The sequence below is a fragment of the Phocoena sinus genome, chromosome 8 (assembly GCF_008692025.1).
Source record: "Phocoena sinus isolate mPhoSin1 chromosome 8, mPhoSin1.pri, whole genome shotgun sequence".
Lineage (NCBI taxonomy): Eukaryota > Metazoa > Chordata > Mammalia > Artiodactyla > Phocoenidae > Phocoena > Phocoena sinus.
In genome coordinates, this window is record NC_045770.1 from 98,571,551 (window position 1) to 98,588,250 (window position 16,700).

The 16,700-nt window shown below is 51.8% G+C and overlaps 2 protein-coding genes across 5 annotated transcripts; one reads left to right on the forward strand and one right to left on the reverse strand.

The window, feature by feature from the left end:
- Positions 1 to 2,331: 2,331 nt before the first annotated feature.
- On the reverse strand, positions 2,332 to 8,185 carry YPEL4 (yippee like 4). Of its 2 annotated transcripts, none has more exons than XM_032638702.1 (5): positions 5,522 to 5,585; positions 5,110 to 5,434; positions 4,885 to 4,928; positions 4,435 to 4,543; positions 2,332 to 4,205 (listed from the first exon to the last, which is right to left on the reverse strand). In XM_032638702.1, the coding sequence occupies exons 2-5, from the start codon at positions 5,248 to 5,250 to the stop codon at positions 4,116 to 4,118; spliced, it is 384 nt and encodes a 127-aa protein (XP_032494593.1). In that variant the 5' UTR covers positions 5,251 to 5,434; positions 5,522 to 5,585; the 3' UTR covers positions 2,332 to 4,115. The 2 variants fall into 2 exon arrangements, with proteins under 2 accessions (XP_032494593.1, XP_032494592.1); XM_032638701.1 differs by lacking the exon at positions 5,522 to 5,585 and adding an exon at positions 7,825 to 8,185 and having other exon boundaries at positions 3,232 to 4,205.
- Positions 8,186 to 11,786: 3,601 nt separating this feature from the next.
- CLP1 (cleavage factor polyribonucleotide kinase subunit 1) lies at positions 11,787 to 14,945 on the forward strand. Of its 3 annotated transcripts, none has more exons than XM_032641935.1 (3): positions 11,787 to 11,897; positions 12,662 to 13,289; positions 13,836 to 14,945. In XM_032641935.1, exons 2-3 carry the CDS (start codon positions 12,684 to 12,686, stop codon positions 14,505 to 14,507), a joined length of 1,278 nt encoding a protein of 425 aa, XP_032497826.1. In that variant the 5' UTR covers positions 11,787 to 11,897; positions 12,662 to 12,683; the 3' UTR covers positions 14,508 to 14,945. The 3 variants fall into 3 exon arrangements, with proteins under 3 accessions (XP_032497826.1, XP_032497825.1, XP_032497827.1); XM_032641934.1 differs by having other exon boundaries at positions 11,809 to 12,587; XM_032641936.1 differs by having other exon boundaries at positions 11,809 to 12,148.
- Positions 14,946 to 16,700: the final 1,755 nt, after the last annotated feature.

The following is a 16,700-nucleotide window of genomic DNA, read 5'->3' on the forward strand; positions in this document are numbered from 1 at the left end:
GAGAGGGTTCTCTGGTCCTGGTCAGCCAGCTCCTCTCTGGAGGGAAGCTGCCGGAGATACAAATCCAGATGAACACAGCTTCATGTCACCTCCAAATCTGGGGGGTTTCTACTGCTCATTTCCTGTGAAGATTGAGTGCCAAGCTGCCTCCTTGGACTCTGTTCCCCCAGCCCCAAAACCTCAGGGAAAAGGTGGTCTCGATGCTAGGAAGGGCGTGAGGAAGAAGGCCAGAGGAGTGGAGGGAAAATAGAGGATCTACGCGGAGAACGGAAGAGAAGGGAGGAAAGCTGTACTGAAGATGAGAAAGGGCAGAGGGAGGCCAAGAGAGCTGAGTGGCCCGGGGACTGGGAGAAGGGGCGAGGAGGCAGGGCCGGCATGCCTCTGCTGCGGGCCGGAGCTCTTTTCACATTGTGCTACTGTCTGCGCCTATCACTAGCAGTGCAATGTTAAAAGGGCATTGGCCGCGTAGTGCTACCCAGCGCCAGCTGCCTCCTCAGCGTTGAGACTTCCTCACCCAGAATCCGCCCTACGAGTAGTCCTACGAATAGCTCACATTTATGGAAGCGCTTCCATGTGCAGTCCACGTGCTCGACACTAAGTACATTATGGTGGACCTCTAATGACTTTGGCAAGTAACACCCCCATTTTACAGATGAAAAAACTGAGAGTCAGAAAGGTTTCAGCAGAGCTGCCAAAGTTTTACAGCTCTTAAATTGCAGAGCCTAGATCTAATCGTAAGTCTGACAGCTCACCAGTCTCTTTGGAGAGGCTTTGAGTAGATTCTCAACTGAGATTGCCGGAGCTGAGGGCTAGAGGGTTTTGATGCTACCTGCTGGTTGTATGAGAGTATCTTCCAAAGGTTCAAGCCTTTAAGGATACAAGTAGTGGCTTGTTGGCTTAGAAGGAGGAGTTCCCAGACTCAGTTTGGGATTGGAGCGTGGGTGGATAAGATTGGGAGAAACACTGTTAGGACCAGAATAGACCTCCATGAGAAAAAGGGGATGCCCAGGAAAGGAAAAAGGGCTAACCTGAAAGGACTGCTCCCTGGGGACAGGAACTCGTGTGCCCCTGGCATTCCACACCTGCAGCTCCTTCCCTGGCTCTTGGGCAGGAAAAGGAGACCTCATCTCCACCTGCAATTCCCAGCATGACCCCTCTTAGTCACAGGGTATTTGACAGTGGTGCTTCTCCAGGGCACACCTGTCTGGGCATCCAAGATTCGGACAGCACTGCCCACGGCCTGATCTTGAAGATTAAATAGGATCCATTGAACCCAACTCGCAGAATGATTCTTCCAGGAGAGACTACAAAGAACGTGAGGGCAATGACTGCCAGTCACTTCCCTGTTTCCCACCGTGTCTAGTTGGCTTAATAAGTAAATTCAGAGAGAGGCAGATTTGGGGAGCTTTAAGAAGGTGGCTAGTTTGTGTCTGACATTCAAAGTCAGAGATTTTCAAGGACAAGCCTTCCTGAACTTCGGTGCAGGAAGTGGAACTGAGAGGGGCAGCGTTTCTGGGTCGCTTGCTGGAACCTGAGAGAAGGCTTTAGGCATCACCAGGCATGTGGGAACTGAATGATGGGACAGACCCCCATCAGGCTTCTCAGATGGGGGTGCTGGACATCATTCCTTCATGGCTTATTTGCCTTCATCTAGCACCTGTGTCTTCCAGGTCTCTTCCTCCCTTCTGCCCAGACAGCCTCTCCATCCTGACGCTGACAACAGTATTTGAGACGGTACAGTTAGCTTCATGTTCCTTTGTTTTCATTCTTAACATTTCTATTTGAGCCTCTTCTCTGGGCACAAAACAGCCATTTGGTGATGTGGCTCCACTTATTAAGAAACAAGAAAATTTCAGTGTTTCCTCAATGCCCTTGAGATGAAATTCCTAAGTGTATTATGGCCTCTGCCTATCTTTCCTGTGCTATCTCGTCTCACCCACTTGCATCTGGGCTCCAGCTTTGGAAACTTTCATTTCATCTAAACTTGAGCCACTTAAAACACAGTTCTCTCGGCCTGAAATATCCCCCTCCCTTCAATCTTCCTCTCTGCCCATGTAACTTCTTTTTTTTTTTAACTATAAATTTATTTATCTTTGGCTGCGTTGGGTCTTCCTGCCTGCGCGCAGGCTGTCTCTAGTCGCGGCGAGCAGGGGCTATTCTTCGCTGCAGTGCGCGGGCTTCTCTTGTGGAGCACGGGCTCTAGGTGCACGGGCTCAGTAGTTGTGGCGCACGGGCTTAGTTGCTCCGTGGCATGTGGGATCTTCCTGCACCAGGGCTGAACCCTTCCTGAACCCGTGTCCCCTGCGTTGGCAGGCGGATTCTTAACCACTGCGCCACCAGGGAAGCCCTGCCCACCCAACTTCTCATCCTTCAAGTGCCATCATAGTCATCACTCTGCAAAGCCTTCCTTGACTCCTTAAGTCTAGGCTAAGCCCCTCCTACAAGCTCCCGAGCTTACTCCCCCATCCCCGCTCAGAGCCCTTGTCACCTACTGGAATTGCCTGGTTCTTGTTTGTCCTCGCGCTAGACCGAAAGCTCCATGAAGTCAGGCCGTGGCTGCCTTGTTCTCCACTGCATCCCCAGTGCTGAACAAGGCCTGGCAAGTAAGAGGTGCGCTTACAAATAGTTGCAGTATCAATAAATGAAGCTGTAAATAACAAGCTAGCTTACAAAAACAAAGATTTTCATGATGCGTCCAATCCTCCCTGCAGATGTCGGTGACCTCACAAAAATAAGATCATGTCACTGCCAAAAATTGCACTTGCATCACATGGTTGCATTGATGCTGCAGTTTTGAGCTATTTTGTTCCACTTTGTATCAGCTGCCAAGGCAGCACCTTGGCTGATCGATTTTCCTTTTAGCTTTAAGTGTGGCCATGAGCCGACCAAAACATTCCAGAGCCAGGCTGAGAGGCAATGGGACCCAAGAAAACCCTTGTTCTGGAATAAACCTCTTCCAGGTGCCCGAACCAGGCACAAGCAGATTCACTGTCAAGGGCTCCAAAAGACAGGAGCTGTTTTGGATACTCCAGCTGGAATACCACTCACAAAAGCCATCTCTTATAAGCAAAACCTCACCTGAATCTCTGTCCCCTGGTGTCTTGCCATTGACGAAGCAACTGCTGCCCCCTAGTGGTGTGAAGGGACAGGCCTGGGAAGGGGGGTGTTATGTGACTGGTACGGTACTTGCACGAGGAAGAAAAGTCAGAGGACCGAGTGCCTCACAGTTGCTTTCCCCTTTTTATTAAAAATAGACTCAAACACTTTATGTATCATACAAAAGTTTCGTTCGCTGGTGGCAGCCACGAGGAAGCCTGGCCCCGTAGCACTGATTTCCCGCCTTCCCCCCAAGGGACTGGGTGCCAGGGAGCAGTGGCTGGGCCTCAGAGAACGCCCACAACGCCTGCTTGCTCTGGAATCTACCAGCTGGGGGTGAGGCTGTTCCAGGGCAACTCTCCCTACCCGACGCAAGGGTCAGATACTTGAAAGTGCCTCTTTAGTGCCAAGATAAACAAGTGGAGTGAAATGGAAACCCCTGTGATTCTTTTATTATTACCCAGGGCCTGGGATTTGGGATGTCCACCCCCAACGAATCCTTGCTTCTACAAACAGGGGTGGGAAACTTCACCCTTAGAGACTCCTGGTATCTCCCGGTGTCTGAGGCCAAAATTTCACTCCATCTCGAGCCTTTTCCCACCTGCTATTCTGTGGCCTAGGGTCTACCAGCCCCGTGACTCAAAGCTGGTCCTCTTCATTCACAGAGGTGGAGCAAACACCGATTCCTCCGGTGGTCCTCTCTGCCTGAGTCTACGCCCCGCCATCCCCTCAATTTTCAGGACCTTGGGGCTAGAAGGCCCCACAGCCAGCCCTTTCCCCCAGTCTGTCTCCCTGGCTGCTGCCCACTCCTGAGCCTTCAACACCCCTGGGGTACCCCAGGGCCCCGTTCCAAAGGGGCCTGGGAGTGGCGAGGTGGAGGCGGGGGAGGGGTTGGTGGGAGCCGGGTTCTCCCCAGGGGTGGGGCAGTACTCATGCTGGTATGGACGCTTGGCGGGGCCAGGGGACAGGGGTGGGGAGGGTGGGGCATGCGGAGGAAGGGCACAGCCTGCCGGAGCCCCTCAGTCCCAGCCGTTGTCCTTCACCATGTGTGACATTTCAATGATGTACTTCCCTTCTTTGTACTTCTGGCTCGTCTCAAAAGCTTGTTCCTGACGGAGGGGAAGCCGTGAACGCAGGACAGAGCAGTTCCCTCCCAGGCACTCCTGCTGCCACCTGTGTTACCCCTGATCCCCAACCCCGCTACCCCCCACCCAGTCCAACCCACTACTAGCTCCCTCTCCCCTCTGGATCATGCAAAGACCTAACATGTGGGCACTGGGGCTTGGAGGGCCATGGAGACTCCACTTCAGAGGGTGGCCCTGTCCCCCCGGTACTTACATATTTCCAGCCGAGGGTGGTTTTGCAGCTCTCGCAGAAGATATCAGCTACCGAGTGGAGCCCCGTGAGCAGGAGACGCTGCTCAGCTGGCCCGCAGCCCACGTTGACCCTGTCTCAGGAAACAGTAAGGACCCAGGACCCGGTGGGGTCGCTCTGTCAGCCTAGACCCCGAACAGCCCAAAGGACCTTCCATCTGGAGAGAGCTTAACCCTCCAAATGGAAGCCCCTGCCCTCAGCAATCCACCCTTTTCTGGCTAGTGCCTGGGCCTTTTTCTTCCGGTGCTGGGATTCCCCGCAGAAGAACTGTAGACCGAGTTCCTGAACCACTTCGCAAAAGGAGAGGCAAAGGCAGCAGGTGCAAAGCCCCCTTCAGATGGCTCACCCTGTTTCTCCCAGAGGAAAATTATTCACAACACAAGCACACATGCACAAGGAGAGAGGTAGACTCACACGGAGTTAAACAGGTAGGCTCGGCCGTGGCTCCCCTGGAAGGACTGTGGAGACATAGGACAGACAGTGACCACTGGGTAGCCCTTGACCCCAGGGTTACCCTTGCCCTGAGTCACCCCGGGGCGTGGAGGAGGGAGGCTGGACTTCGTTGCCTCACCCCTAGGTGATGTTTGGACTACCCTGGGGGGAGAGCGGAGGGGAGTGGCAGGCCCCCACTTGGCGTACCTTGGAAATAAGCTCATCGTGTTTGGCCAGGTGTGCACGGCAGTGGACGCAGCTGTAGGTGCGGTGGCAGCGGGGCAGGTAGCTGCGGAAAGTCTTGGTGGGGAGGCAGGCAGGGGCCGGGCCAGGGTCGCAGCTGGGCATGACGGGCTGGAGGACGATGCCCTGGCGGGCAGGAGGGGCTGGTGCCGTGCAGCTCCCACACAGACGGTCGCAGGTGAAGCAGCGGAGCAGGTTGGCTAGAGCCGTGTTTCAGGGCAGGAGAGATGTGGGGGGGCTGCCCGGCCAGGGCCCCCCCAGACGTGAACCAGATAGAAATGGAAGTCACCTGGGAAGAGGGGAAGGTGCATCAGGAGAGCCGAGACCACGTGAGGAGCCCCTCCTGCGGGGATGGAGAAGATGGGGCTCCGCTCACCTCCACCCCTACTTCCCCCCGCATCGCCAGCAACCCTCCTCAGCGTCCGGTCGCACCGTGTCTCCCTGTCCCCTGGATGACAGTCTGCTCTGGCAAGCCTGGCAGCGGATCCAGGCCTCTAGCCCTGGAGGTGGTGTCTCTCCCTCCTGGGGCGGGAGCAGCCTCCACCATTTTCCACCGAGAGCAGCCCGCCGGCACCAGCGCTGCCATGGGAGCAACGTCATTTGCAAGCGTTCTTTCCTTGGTTTTCAGTTCTTTTTTGAGGATCTGCGTCCCACGTGCACTGGTAGGCGCTGTGTCTCTGGAGCTCAGAGCCTTTAAAAAGTTGGGGGTGCCTGGCAGTTCTTCTTTCTCATGGCCTCCGTTTGCAATATAATTGGTCCATCACACATTTTGTGTGGGAGGGAGGGGCGTGATGAGAAAGGGAAGGAGAGCAGGCAGGCAGGTGCATACACTCTGCTCCAGCCCTCTTCTGGGGCTGGAGTCCTGCGTTCTGGGAACTAGAACTTGATGGATGTCTCATCGGGTACCAAAGACCTCAGACGTGGCTGCTGCCCGGTCTTGCACCTTGGTCCACTCATTCTGGCCCAGAAGAAACACTGGGCTTGTCTTCTCAGCCTCTGAGGCCCTCGGTCTCTCTTTCCTGCCCTCTGTAATTGCTGCCTCAGCCCTCGGTTAAGGACTTGGGCACCCAGCCTAGGAGAGAAACTCTCTTTCCTTCGGGCGCATCTGACAGCTGGAACCAATGGGCAACGGGGACTGTGTCGGGGAGGCCAGCGCTCCTGAGCTGTGTCTGTAGGGTGGAGCAGCGTCTAAGATGGGCAGCAAAAGTGGAGGCTCTTATTTTCAAAACCCGTGCTTTGGGGCCCAAGGCAGAGGGTGTTTCTCTTCACCTTCTCCCAAGGGCAGGACAAGCAGCAGTGACTCTGTGGGTGACGTGAGATAAAATAATTGCTGGGTCCTGATTAAGAATTTTGAGGAAGATGCCCAGACTCCAGACCCAGAATGGCTGAGGGTGCTGGATAACGAGGGAGGTGTCCCCTGTTGGTTCTGATAAGCAAGTGAGCGGCTGTCTTCTCCCTCCTTCATGGGGCCTTCAAGCCCGTGGTGGACGGTTCAGCCCAAGTCTGGTTCCGAGATGCCAGCTGGGTGCTTTGGCAATGCTAGGCCACTAGGCAGAGCAGAGGCAGTGGGACTGAGCAAGCCAGGGCGACGGGCTCTCATCCTGTCCTCTGCGGTGGCCGCCAGCACCCCTGCTGTTCCAGTGCTTCCTGGGGCCGCCAGGCACTCTCTCTACAAAGACCCCCTGGCAGAGACCATCTTCAGATTCAGGTCTTCTTCCCCTGCTGGGGCCCAGGAAGACACCGTGGGCTGTGTTGAGGGTGACACTGGGCTCTGGCTCTAGGAAACGGGCCTTCCTCACCAGCAGAACGCTCTTCAGCCTCCACTTCACAGGTCTGCCTTCAACTTTGCCTGCAGGCTCCCCTCTGACGCGCTCCAACGAACACACCTTCGAGGGGCCTGGGGAGGGGGCCGGGTCCTAGCTCTCAGACTCCTTCCCCAGCCTCCAGCACGCCTCCCTCCCTCTCTCTCCCCTGCTTCCCCATCCAGCCCGGGAGAGGCTGCACAGAAGGCCGGAGAGTCACTCACGGGAGGGGAGGAGGGGTCACTTCTCTCCCCATCTCAGATTACCGAGAGAAGCGAGTAGAGCAAATGACTGGGAAAAAAACAAAGGCAAGCGGAGTGCGGTGGAGAGGATGCTCCCCCAAGTGAGATGGGGCTGGACCGTGGGAGGTGGGGGTGAGGGAGGGCTGGGGGAGGGGGATGCCGAGCAACCAGCGCTGACGGCAGAGACGCCGAGGCGGAGGCTCCAGGAAACAGGTGCGAATCCCGTGCCTCTTAGGGGAACAAAAAGGGAGGGGGACACCTGCTCACAAAGGATTTTCTCATCTGCTCTGAGGCTTCGGCCCCCTCCGGGCTGGCATTCCTTAGTAGGGTAGGGTCCGAATAATTAGCGGCGCAGCCGGCTCCCAGGGCGGGCTTTGGGGGTCCGCACCAGCAGCAAAACAATAAACAGTGATGTCTGATGCTGCAGCCAGAGTTACCGGGAAATAAGTGCGGGAACCGTCAGAGCTTGGAGAGGGATGAAGGAGCTGAGAGAGGCGCGGAGGCAGCGGGGAGGGGGAAGGGAGGACAAAGGGTGGATGAATAATGCTTTTGCAAAGGGGAGAAAGCAACACGCAGCAGAAGGAGGAAATTTGCAAAGGGAAAAAGATTCATTTGGAGAAGGGCTGCCCCCTCACCTTGAGGTCTGCTCCAGAGATCTCCGTCTATCTCTCTCTCTCTCTCTCTCTATCTCTCTGCTCACTCTTCTCTCTTCTCCTTCCGCTCCTTCAATGGGGAAGGGGATGGGGGCGGGGGGAGGGTAGTTAGGGGCTCAAGACTGGGGCTGCAAAGCTGGCCAGCTGCTAAGGGGCCAGAGGTTGTCTCCCGTCTGTACCTCGGGCTGTGGGTGAATGTAGCTGTATGTTGTGGAACTGCATCATAACACTGTGAGTCATCCATCCCCCACCCCCCTCACCTCCCACGTCAGAGCAGGGCTGGGAGACACAGGAGGAGGGTTGGGAGGAAGGGAGCGCGCAGGCATTGAGGGATGGGGCTGGGGGAGTGATGCAGAGGGATGGGAGCAGAGGGGCGGGGCGGGAGGGGCGGGTGCAAGAGGAGAGGCTGGCTGCTCAGGAGGAAGGCGGTGTGGCCAAGGAGACTGCAAGAACCTGGGGGAAGGGCAGGACTGGGCAAGGATGGCGTACAGTACGGGTGGCAGGACTGGAGGAAAGGTGGTGGCTAGGCGGGTGACAGTGAGAGACGGGTGCAGAGTCAGGAGCGTGCGCGCACTTTCAAGATGATACATCTCCCATTTCAGCTCTGGTACCAGCCTTGACGCAGGGAAAAGAAAGACACAGTAATTGTCACATGTGGCATAGAGTGCCCCCAAGCTTGTACCGGGCACTTCCAAGCCTCAAAGCCTCCAGCTGAATACCCCCGAAGGAGTCATAGACCAAATATGACATCTCACATGAAGGAACCTCTTATCATCTACCTCCAAAATGACTTGTGCTACACCCACGTTACATAAGATTCTCTACTGGGCTATAAACTTTCTGAGACAGGTCCTCTGGGAAACTCCTCTCTGCATCCCAGGACTGCGATGCCTAGCGCAGAACTCTGCATACAGAAGATGCTCACAGAACAGCCGTTGAGTTGCATCTTCAGATGTTGTCCAAGTGTCTGGCTTTGGTCTCAGAGAGACCTGAGCTGGAATCCCGGCTCTGCCAATACACTTACCAGACACCACTGGGTGAGCTACTGATAAACTTCGTGACCCTGTTTTGCTCTTCTGCTAAATGAAGCTAATAATGTTTACCCCACGGAGACGTGAAGTAAAGCGAGACAACGTGTAAACACCTAAAATATGCCTGGCACGTGATAGGCACTTAGTAAACCATAGTTACTGTCATTTCAAAACAGTGTTCTCAACTTAATACCCCTAAACCCAGAGCAGATTTACTATTAAATTCTGATAGCTCAAGAGACACATGCCAGATTTATGTCTGATGAAGAATTTAACGTCTTTCTTGCTATTTTTGTATCGGTTTCCAGTTATATTTCAGTTGACCCAGAATATTTCTCATGGAGTGTTGCCCTGTGCAAGCTGCTAAAGCAGGTGGACACAGAATATAACCCTCTAAGATAAAAACTCCCATTTCTAACCAAGGCTAACATTCAGAAAACAAAGTACTTTTCACAAGCAAGGAGGGGGAAAAGTTAAGGTAGGGAAGTAAGGTTAATGGGAGGCAGTGCTAGCTGGGTCTGAAAAAGTGAAAGGAATTCTGAATATTTAATCAGGGAAGATTCTGGGGTTTAAGGTAAATTCTGAAAACACAGTGTGGGTATCTTGAGTGATGTTACCAGAGGTTTGGAATTGAGAGGTAGAACTGAGTAAAGACAGAGGGAAATATTCTTGCCTGGGCAACAGACGAGAAGGGAAATGTAAGTGGAGGAGGCATTTGTTGAGGAAAACAGTGGGAAGTGGGAAAAGGAAGGTGAGTAGTTTTTTAGGGCAAGGTTTGAAAGTGTGGAAGCAGAAAAGGAGGCCACTTAATTTAAATGAACTCAGGAAGAAAATTATCAAGGATTTAGCCGGAGAGGAGGATGAACAAGACATGTGAGGACAGTATTATTTGGGGGTGGGGTGGAGATGACAGGAGTGCTTGGGGAAAGATTGAAAGTGAGGAAGGAGAGTGTAGGGAAGCACAGATGCTTTCAATGTTCTGCCCTGACTCTGTGTTTAAGAAGCAAAATGGAGAGCAGTCCAAAGGAGGGGGAGGGGTTTCTTCTCCCTAAAGTCAGCTTGAGACGGCTGTACGATACCCAAATTAAGGCGACCTTCAGATAACTGGGAGAAATTGCCTCAAGGGAGAGGCAAAGGAACAAATCTGGGAGATAGACTGCCTGGAAACGGGAGAGGATGAGCTCACTAAGGGAGAGAATTTTGCAAACGGAAGACTAGAATTGAATTTTTGAAGAATGGTGAAAGATTAGGGGGTGCCTGGTAGTTCCCTGGAGAACTAATAGAGGCGCGGTGAATGAATTAAATACATGAGGCAAATCACCAAAGGAAAAGTACTGTGAGAAGTGAGGGACTTCCCTGGTGGTCCAGTGGGTAGGGCCCTGTGCTCCCAGTGCAGGGGGCCTGGTTTGGTCCACGGTCGGGGAACTAGATCCTGCACGCATGCCCCAGCTAAGAGCCCGCATGTCGCAACGAAGATCCCGCGTGCTGTAACTGAGACCCGGTGCTGCCAAAATAATTAAAAGGAGTGAGACGTGAGGAAGGCACTCTTAGGAAGGGAATGGTAAAATGGGGCCGGCCGGAAAAAGGCAACCCAGAAAATCTTACCAGGCTTTTCTACTCAGATTAACCCTGTGAGCTGGACTGAAAAAAGTACTCATCTCTCAAGCAGGGATGACAATTCCAGTGTGTACTTCACAGGCTTCTTGTGAGGATTAGATGGATTTATACCTGTAATGCCCATAGAACAGTGTGTGGCATCTGGCACTATGCATTTGCTATAGCGGCACTCAAACTCCAAAATCTTGGGTTTGAGTACTAGCTTGGGCAAATCGCTTCACCTACCTTAGTCTCCTACCTCACCTGAAATTGAAGATGATAACGCTGACTTTACTGGTGGCTGTGAAAGAGGATACCTGAAAGGGCTTTGGAAAATGTAGACTACAAATAGATGGCATCGTTATAGCTTCCCCTCCCCAACTTACAATAACTTAAGAGCTAACATCAGATGCTTTCTATGTTACAGGCATTGGGCTTAGCACTTTACATACATCATCTGCATACAGTCTTCAAAACGACTTGAAGAGGTTGGGTACTGTTATCGCTAGTTCACAGTCAAAAAACTGGGTCTCAGAGAGTTTAAGTCTGTGATTTGCCCAAAGAATACAAGATTCCAAAGTCCAAACGCATCAGAAGCTTAAAGACGTGGCCTAACCTGTTGCTTGTGGGGTTAAATGACTGACCTTTTATAACTGTCAGGGATTTAGGGCGGGAAATAGAGTCCCCAACAAAACTCCCCGCTCAATAGGACAGAGGTTGTTGGGTAATGATTGACTTGCAGAGTAACTGGAAGAAATTCTTGGACTTCTGTTCGTTTATTAAAAAAGATTTTTTTTAATGCTCTCTAGGGGGCAAACATTGTGTCGGGTTGGGGATGACAGTCCAGGTTACTCTCTGATAAGCTCTTTTCCTCCACTTTCCCTACCCCTTGGTTTCCTCGTATCCAAATGCGGTTCTGCTAATTTCCCCGTTTCCAGGCGATCGTGGGACCTAGACTAGCGAGTCCTCTTCCCATCCCGCCGCCCTACCCCTTCCCGGATGGCAGGTGAGCGGGAGAGAGCACCGCGGCGAGAGGCCCTGACCGCCGCGTCTCAGCGACCATTGGCCCCCTCTGCTGGTCCCCGCCCCGCGCGGGGGCGTAACCGCCACTCCTCCTACTCCGCCCGCCCCCGGGCTTCGCGAACAATGACGGCCGCCGCCCGCCCACCTTTGACGTCACGATCAAAAACAATCCATTAACTACAAGTCCCAGAAAGCCGAGCGGCTGCGCGAGCTCGATCGCTCGCGGCTGTTCCGGCACAACTACATATCACAGGGGGCACCGCGCGGCCGCGGCTTCTCCACTACGCAAGTGCGGAAACTCCTGAGTTTCCGGCGTGGGTCTAGGCGAGCGAGGCAAGCTGTTAGGCTGAGGTCTTAGTTAGTGAGGGCTTTTTGGTTTACAAGTTTGGACTCTTGGCAGTACAGGTAAGATAATAAGCTCAGGAACGCAATCGTCGCTTCCTTGGAGCCTGGGCAGATTTCGGTGCCTGGGGAGGCTGGGACAGATACTGGACCTAGAGCTGCGATCCGGGATCGGAGATGATTCTTCGCTGTTCCTCGGCGTTTTCTAGTTTATGTAGTGATTTTTTCCCCCACTCCAGCAATCGCTGTTAATCCCCAGAGCAACACTTTGTGTGAGGAAGTGTAAGTTCCTCCAGTTGACAACTGAGGAAAAGGTACAGAGAAGTTAAGTGATTTATTTGTCTAAAGACACTACCAGTGGTTGCTGAGCTGTTTTCTTATTGCTGTTTTGAGTCCGAAGCCGGTATTCTCTGCTTTGCATCCGGATTGCTGGTTCCCTTTCTTGTTGACTGAGAGGGTTAGGGATTGGGCATCTGTAGCCTTTTTAAGTCTGGAGTATCCCAGTAGGGCGATGAAGGTGATGTAATCAAGTCTTTCAATCTGTAGATACCGTTTTCTTACTCCGAGTCATGTATTCACTGGGTGTTTTTCTAGAGGTGCCTTTGGGTTGTCAGGCTGTATTCTAGGTACTAGAGTTACAGCAGCAAACAAAAATACCCCCCCCCCCTTACGTCCTAGTGAGGATAGACAGACAATAAACAAATACATAGTGAGACAGATGGTGATCGGAGGTAAGAAGAAGTATGAAGCAAGGTAAGGAGAAACGTCCACTGGAGGATTTAGAAGTGAGTCCTGACTTCTGTTTTGATCTGATATTTGTGTTCTAGGCACAGCAGCCACACAAAAAAGATGGGAGAGGAGGCCAATGATGACAAGAAGCCAACCACTAAATTTGAACTAGAGCGAGAAACAGAACTTCGCTTTGAGGTGGAGGCATCTCAGTCAGTTCAGTTGGAGCTGCTCGCTGGCATGGCAGAAATCTTTGGCACAGAGCTGACCCGAAACAAGAAATTCACCTTTGATGCTGGTGCCAAGGTGGCTGTTTTCACTTGGCACGGCTGTTCTCTACAGCTCAGTGGCCGCACCGAGGTGGCTTATGTCTCCAAGGACACCCCTATGTTGCTTTATCTCAACACTCATACAGCCTTGGAGCAGATGCGGAGGCAGGCGGAGAAGGAAGAAGAGCGAGGGCCCCGGGTGATGGTAGTGGGCCCCACTGACGTGGGCAAGTCCACAGTGTGCCGTCTGCTGCTCAACTATGCAGTGCGTTTGGGCCGCCGGCCCACTTACGTGGAGTTGGATGTGGGCCAGGGCTCTGTGTCCATCCCTGGTACCATGGGGGCCCTCTACATTGAGCGGCCAGCAGATGTTGAAGAGGGATTCTCTATCCAGGCCCCTCTGGTGTATCATTTTGGCTCCACCACTCCTGGCACCAACATCAAGCTTTATAATAAGGTCAGAGCCAGGGCCAGGGTGGGGTGGAGGGAAGGGCTGCTGTCAGGGTTGGAAGCTGTGCAGAAGTTTGCCAGTTAAAATTCTTTGCTCCCTCTCAGCTGGTATTATTGCCACGTGATTTGGAAAAGACGGTTTCAAAAATAAGTCAACGTCAGATTAGTACACGTTTCTATGGACCTGTCCTTAAGTGATTTATTAAATTTCTACCTAGGACATGAAACACAAGAGACAGAAGAAGCAACATAACATAAAAATTAAATCCACGTTATGGGGTCACAACCACAGCCATTAAGAATGTCCATTTTTTGGGCTTCCCTGGTGGCGCAGTGATTGAGAGTCTGCCTGCCGATGCAGGGGACACGGGTTCGTGCCCCGGTCCAAGAAGATCCCACATGCTTGCGTACCGCAAAAAAAAAAAAAAAAGAATGTCCATTTTTTTATAACTAATTCCACTTATTCTAAAGAAGGCTAAAAGAGCTGTGGGTTGGTTTGTTTCTGTGGGTTTTTTTTTCTTTTTTTCCCTCACCTCGATCCTTTCTTCTGCAGATTACATCTCGTTTAGCAGATGTGTTCAACCAAAGGTGTGAAGTGAACCGAAGGGCCTCTGTGAGTGGCTGTGTCATTAACACCTGTGGCTGGGTCAAGGGCTCTGGTTACCAAGCACTGGTGCATGCAGCCTCCGCCTTTGAGGTGGACGTAGTTGTGGTTCTGGATCAAGAACGACTGTACAATGAACTGAAACGGGACCTACCTCACTTTGTACGCACCGTGCTGCTCCCTAAATCCGGGGGCGTGGTTGAGCGCTCCAAGGACTTCCGGCGGGAATGTAGGGATGAGCGTATCCGCGAGTATTTCTATGGATTCCGGGGCTGTTTCTATCCCCACGCCTTCAATGTCAAATTTTCAGATGTGAAAATCTACAAAGTTGGGGCACCCACCATCCCAGACTCCTGTCTGCCTTTGGGCATGTCTCAGGAGGACAATCAGCTCAAGCTAGTGCCCGTCAGCCCTGGCCGAGACATGGTGCACCACCTCCTGAGTGTCAGCTCTGCTGAGGGCACAGAGGAGAACCTTTCAGAGACCAGTGTGGCCGGCTTCATCGTGGTGACCAGTGTGGACCTAGAGCATCAGGTGTTTACTGTTCTCTCTCCAGCCCCCCGCCCACTGCCTAAGAACTTCCTTCTCATCATGGATATCCGGTTCATGGATCTTAAGTAGAGACGAGCAGGAAGCCTTGCTGCCTGGGGCATAGAGATCTTCTGGCCATCACCTAAGGCAGATGGGCTGAGGTATGAGAATCTCCCGAGGCCAGGCTGCCTGGTAAATGGTGGACTACTCGAAAGTTTATATTCTACCTCTTAAAACAGGTGGTGGTAACCTAACTCTTCAGATCTTGAGCCAGAAGGAAAACCATGAGAATATAATTGGTTTCTTAGGTCACCTGAGTTGCCGCTTTGAATGATCTGAGTTCCAGAGAAGTCCCATTTTTTTCACTGTGCTTCCATGTGGACTAACTTACTACCGCTCTGTATTCTGTACATAGTACTTGTTAGCTTGTTTGTCCAGGATGAGAGAGTGAATTCAAAGGACTCCTTCCAATAAAGTTCACACTTGGGGAAAAAAAAAAAGATTTTAATAAACATTTTTGCCATATCACAGAAGTTGGTGTCATTTTTAAAATTTTTGTTTTTCCCCTAAGCATTATAGAAACATTATTGGCATGATTTATTGCTGAATGCCTAGAGGAGAAGAAAGCCAAGAACACCTGTGGGCTAAGCAGGTGAATTTTTATGATGAGTCCCCTTTCCTTGGCACTTAGGTAAATAGATGCTAAATCTGTTGTTTAATTGGAACCAGACCATAAGTCAAAATGTAAATTGAGCTTTCAGGTGGTAAGCTGGGAGAGCCCATTCTCTTTGATCTCTTGTAAATGATTGTCATTCCTGGTTTGGACTTGCATTATTGAATAAGTATGATGCCTTTCATCCATTCATTCTTTTTTTTTAAAATAAATTTATTTATTATATTTTATTTATTTTTGGCCGTGTTGCGTCTTCGTTGCCGCACACGGGCTTTCTCTAGTTGTGGCGAGCGGGGGCTACTCTTCATTGCAGTGGCTTCTCGTTGCGGAGCACGGGCCCTAGGTGCTCAGGCTTCAGTATTTGCAGCATGCTGGCTCCGTAGTCGTGGCTCACGGGCTCTAGAACGCAGGCTCAGTAGTTGTGGCACGCGGGCTTAGTTGCTCTGCAGCATGAGGGGTCTTCCTGGACCAGGGCTCGAACCCGTGTCCCCTGCATTGGCAGGTGGATTCTTAACCACCCATTCATTCTTCCCACACATTTTTATCATGCACCTATTATATGACAGGGACCATTCTAGATGGGGCAACAGGATAGATGAAGGCTTGCAGAGCTTACACTAAACATAAAAAGGTAAGTGCTATGCAGAGACTTACGGTTGGGTGATAGGAGAGAGTGGCTGGGAGGCTTTTTAGATTGGATGGTCAGGAAAGGCCTCTTCTGAGCACACATTTTGAGTTAGGACCTGAATGGCTGTGTGAAATTGGGGCAAAATCTTCCTGGTGGAGGAAACAGTGCAAAACCCTAAGAAAGGAAAAAAAAACTTCATGTGTTGGATGAAGGGAAAGGCCAGTGTGGTTGGAGTGTAGTGAATCTGGGGGAGAGTGGTAAAAGTTGAGGCTGGGGTTGGGGGAGGGGGGCAGCAAAGACCAGATAATGTAGGGCTTTTGTAATCCAAGAGCAGTGGGAAATGATGGGAGAGGGGTAATGTCTTAGTCCCTTCGGGCCGCTGTGAAAAGATACCACAGACTGGGTAGCTTACAAACGTCAGAAATTTTTCACATTTTTGGAGGCTGGAATGGCCAAAATCAAGGCACCAAGCATGGTCACGTTCTGCTAAGGGCTGTCTTCCAAGTTGCAGATTGCCTGTCTCAACTGTGTCCTCACATAGTGGAAGGGGCAGGAAGCTCTCTGGAGCCTCTTTTATAAAGGCACTAATCCCATTCATGAAGGCTCTACATTCATGACGTAAGCATCTTTCAAAGATTCCATCCCCTAATACCATCATCTTTGGAGATTTCAGCATAAGAATTGGGTGGGGGCACAAAAATTCAGGCCATAGCAGGTGGCTGGACAGACAAATGACATGATTTATCAATAATTTACATAGAAGAGATCGCTGCTGTGTGGAAAATGGGTTATAGAGGCAAGAGAAGAAGCAAGGACACAAGTTAGGAAACCTGTGGTAGCTTCAATGTGACAATGGATTAGAAGAGAGCAGCAGAGGTAGAGTTGGTGAGTAGATTGCCTTGGGATATTTTGGAGGTAAAATTGATAGGACTTGCTGATGGGAGAGGTGAGGAAAAGCAAGTGGAATCAAAGATGATTCCTA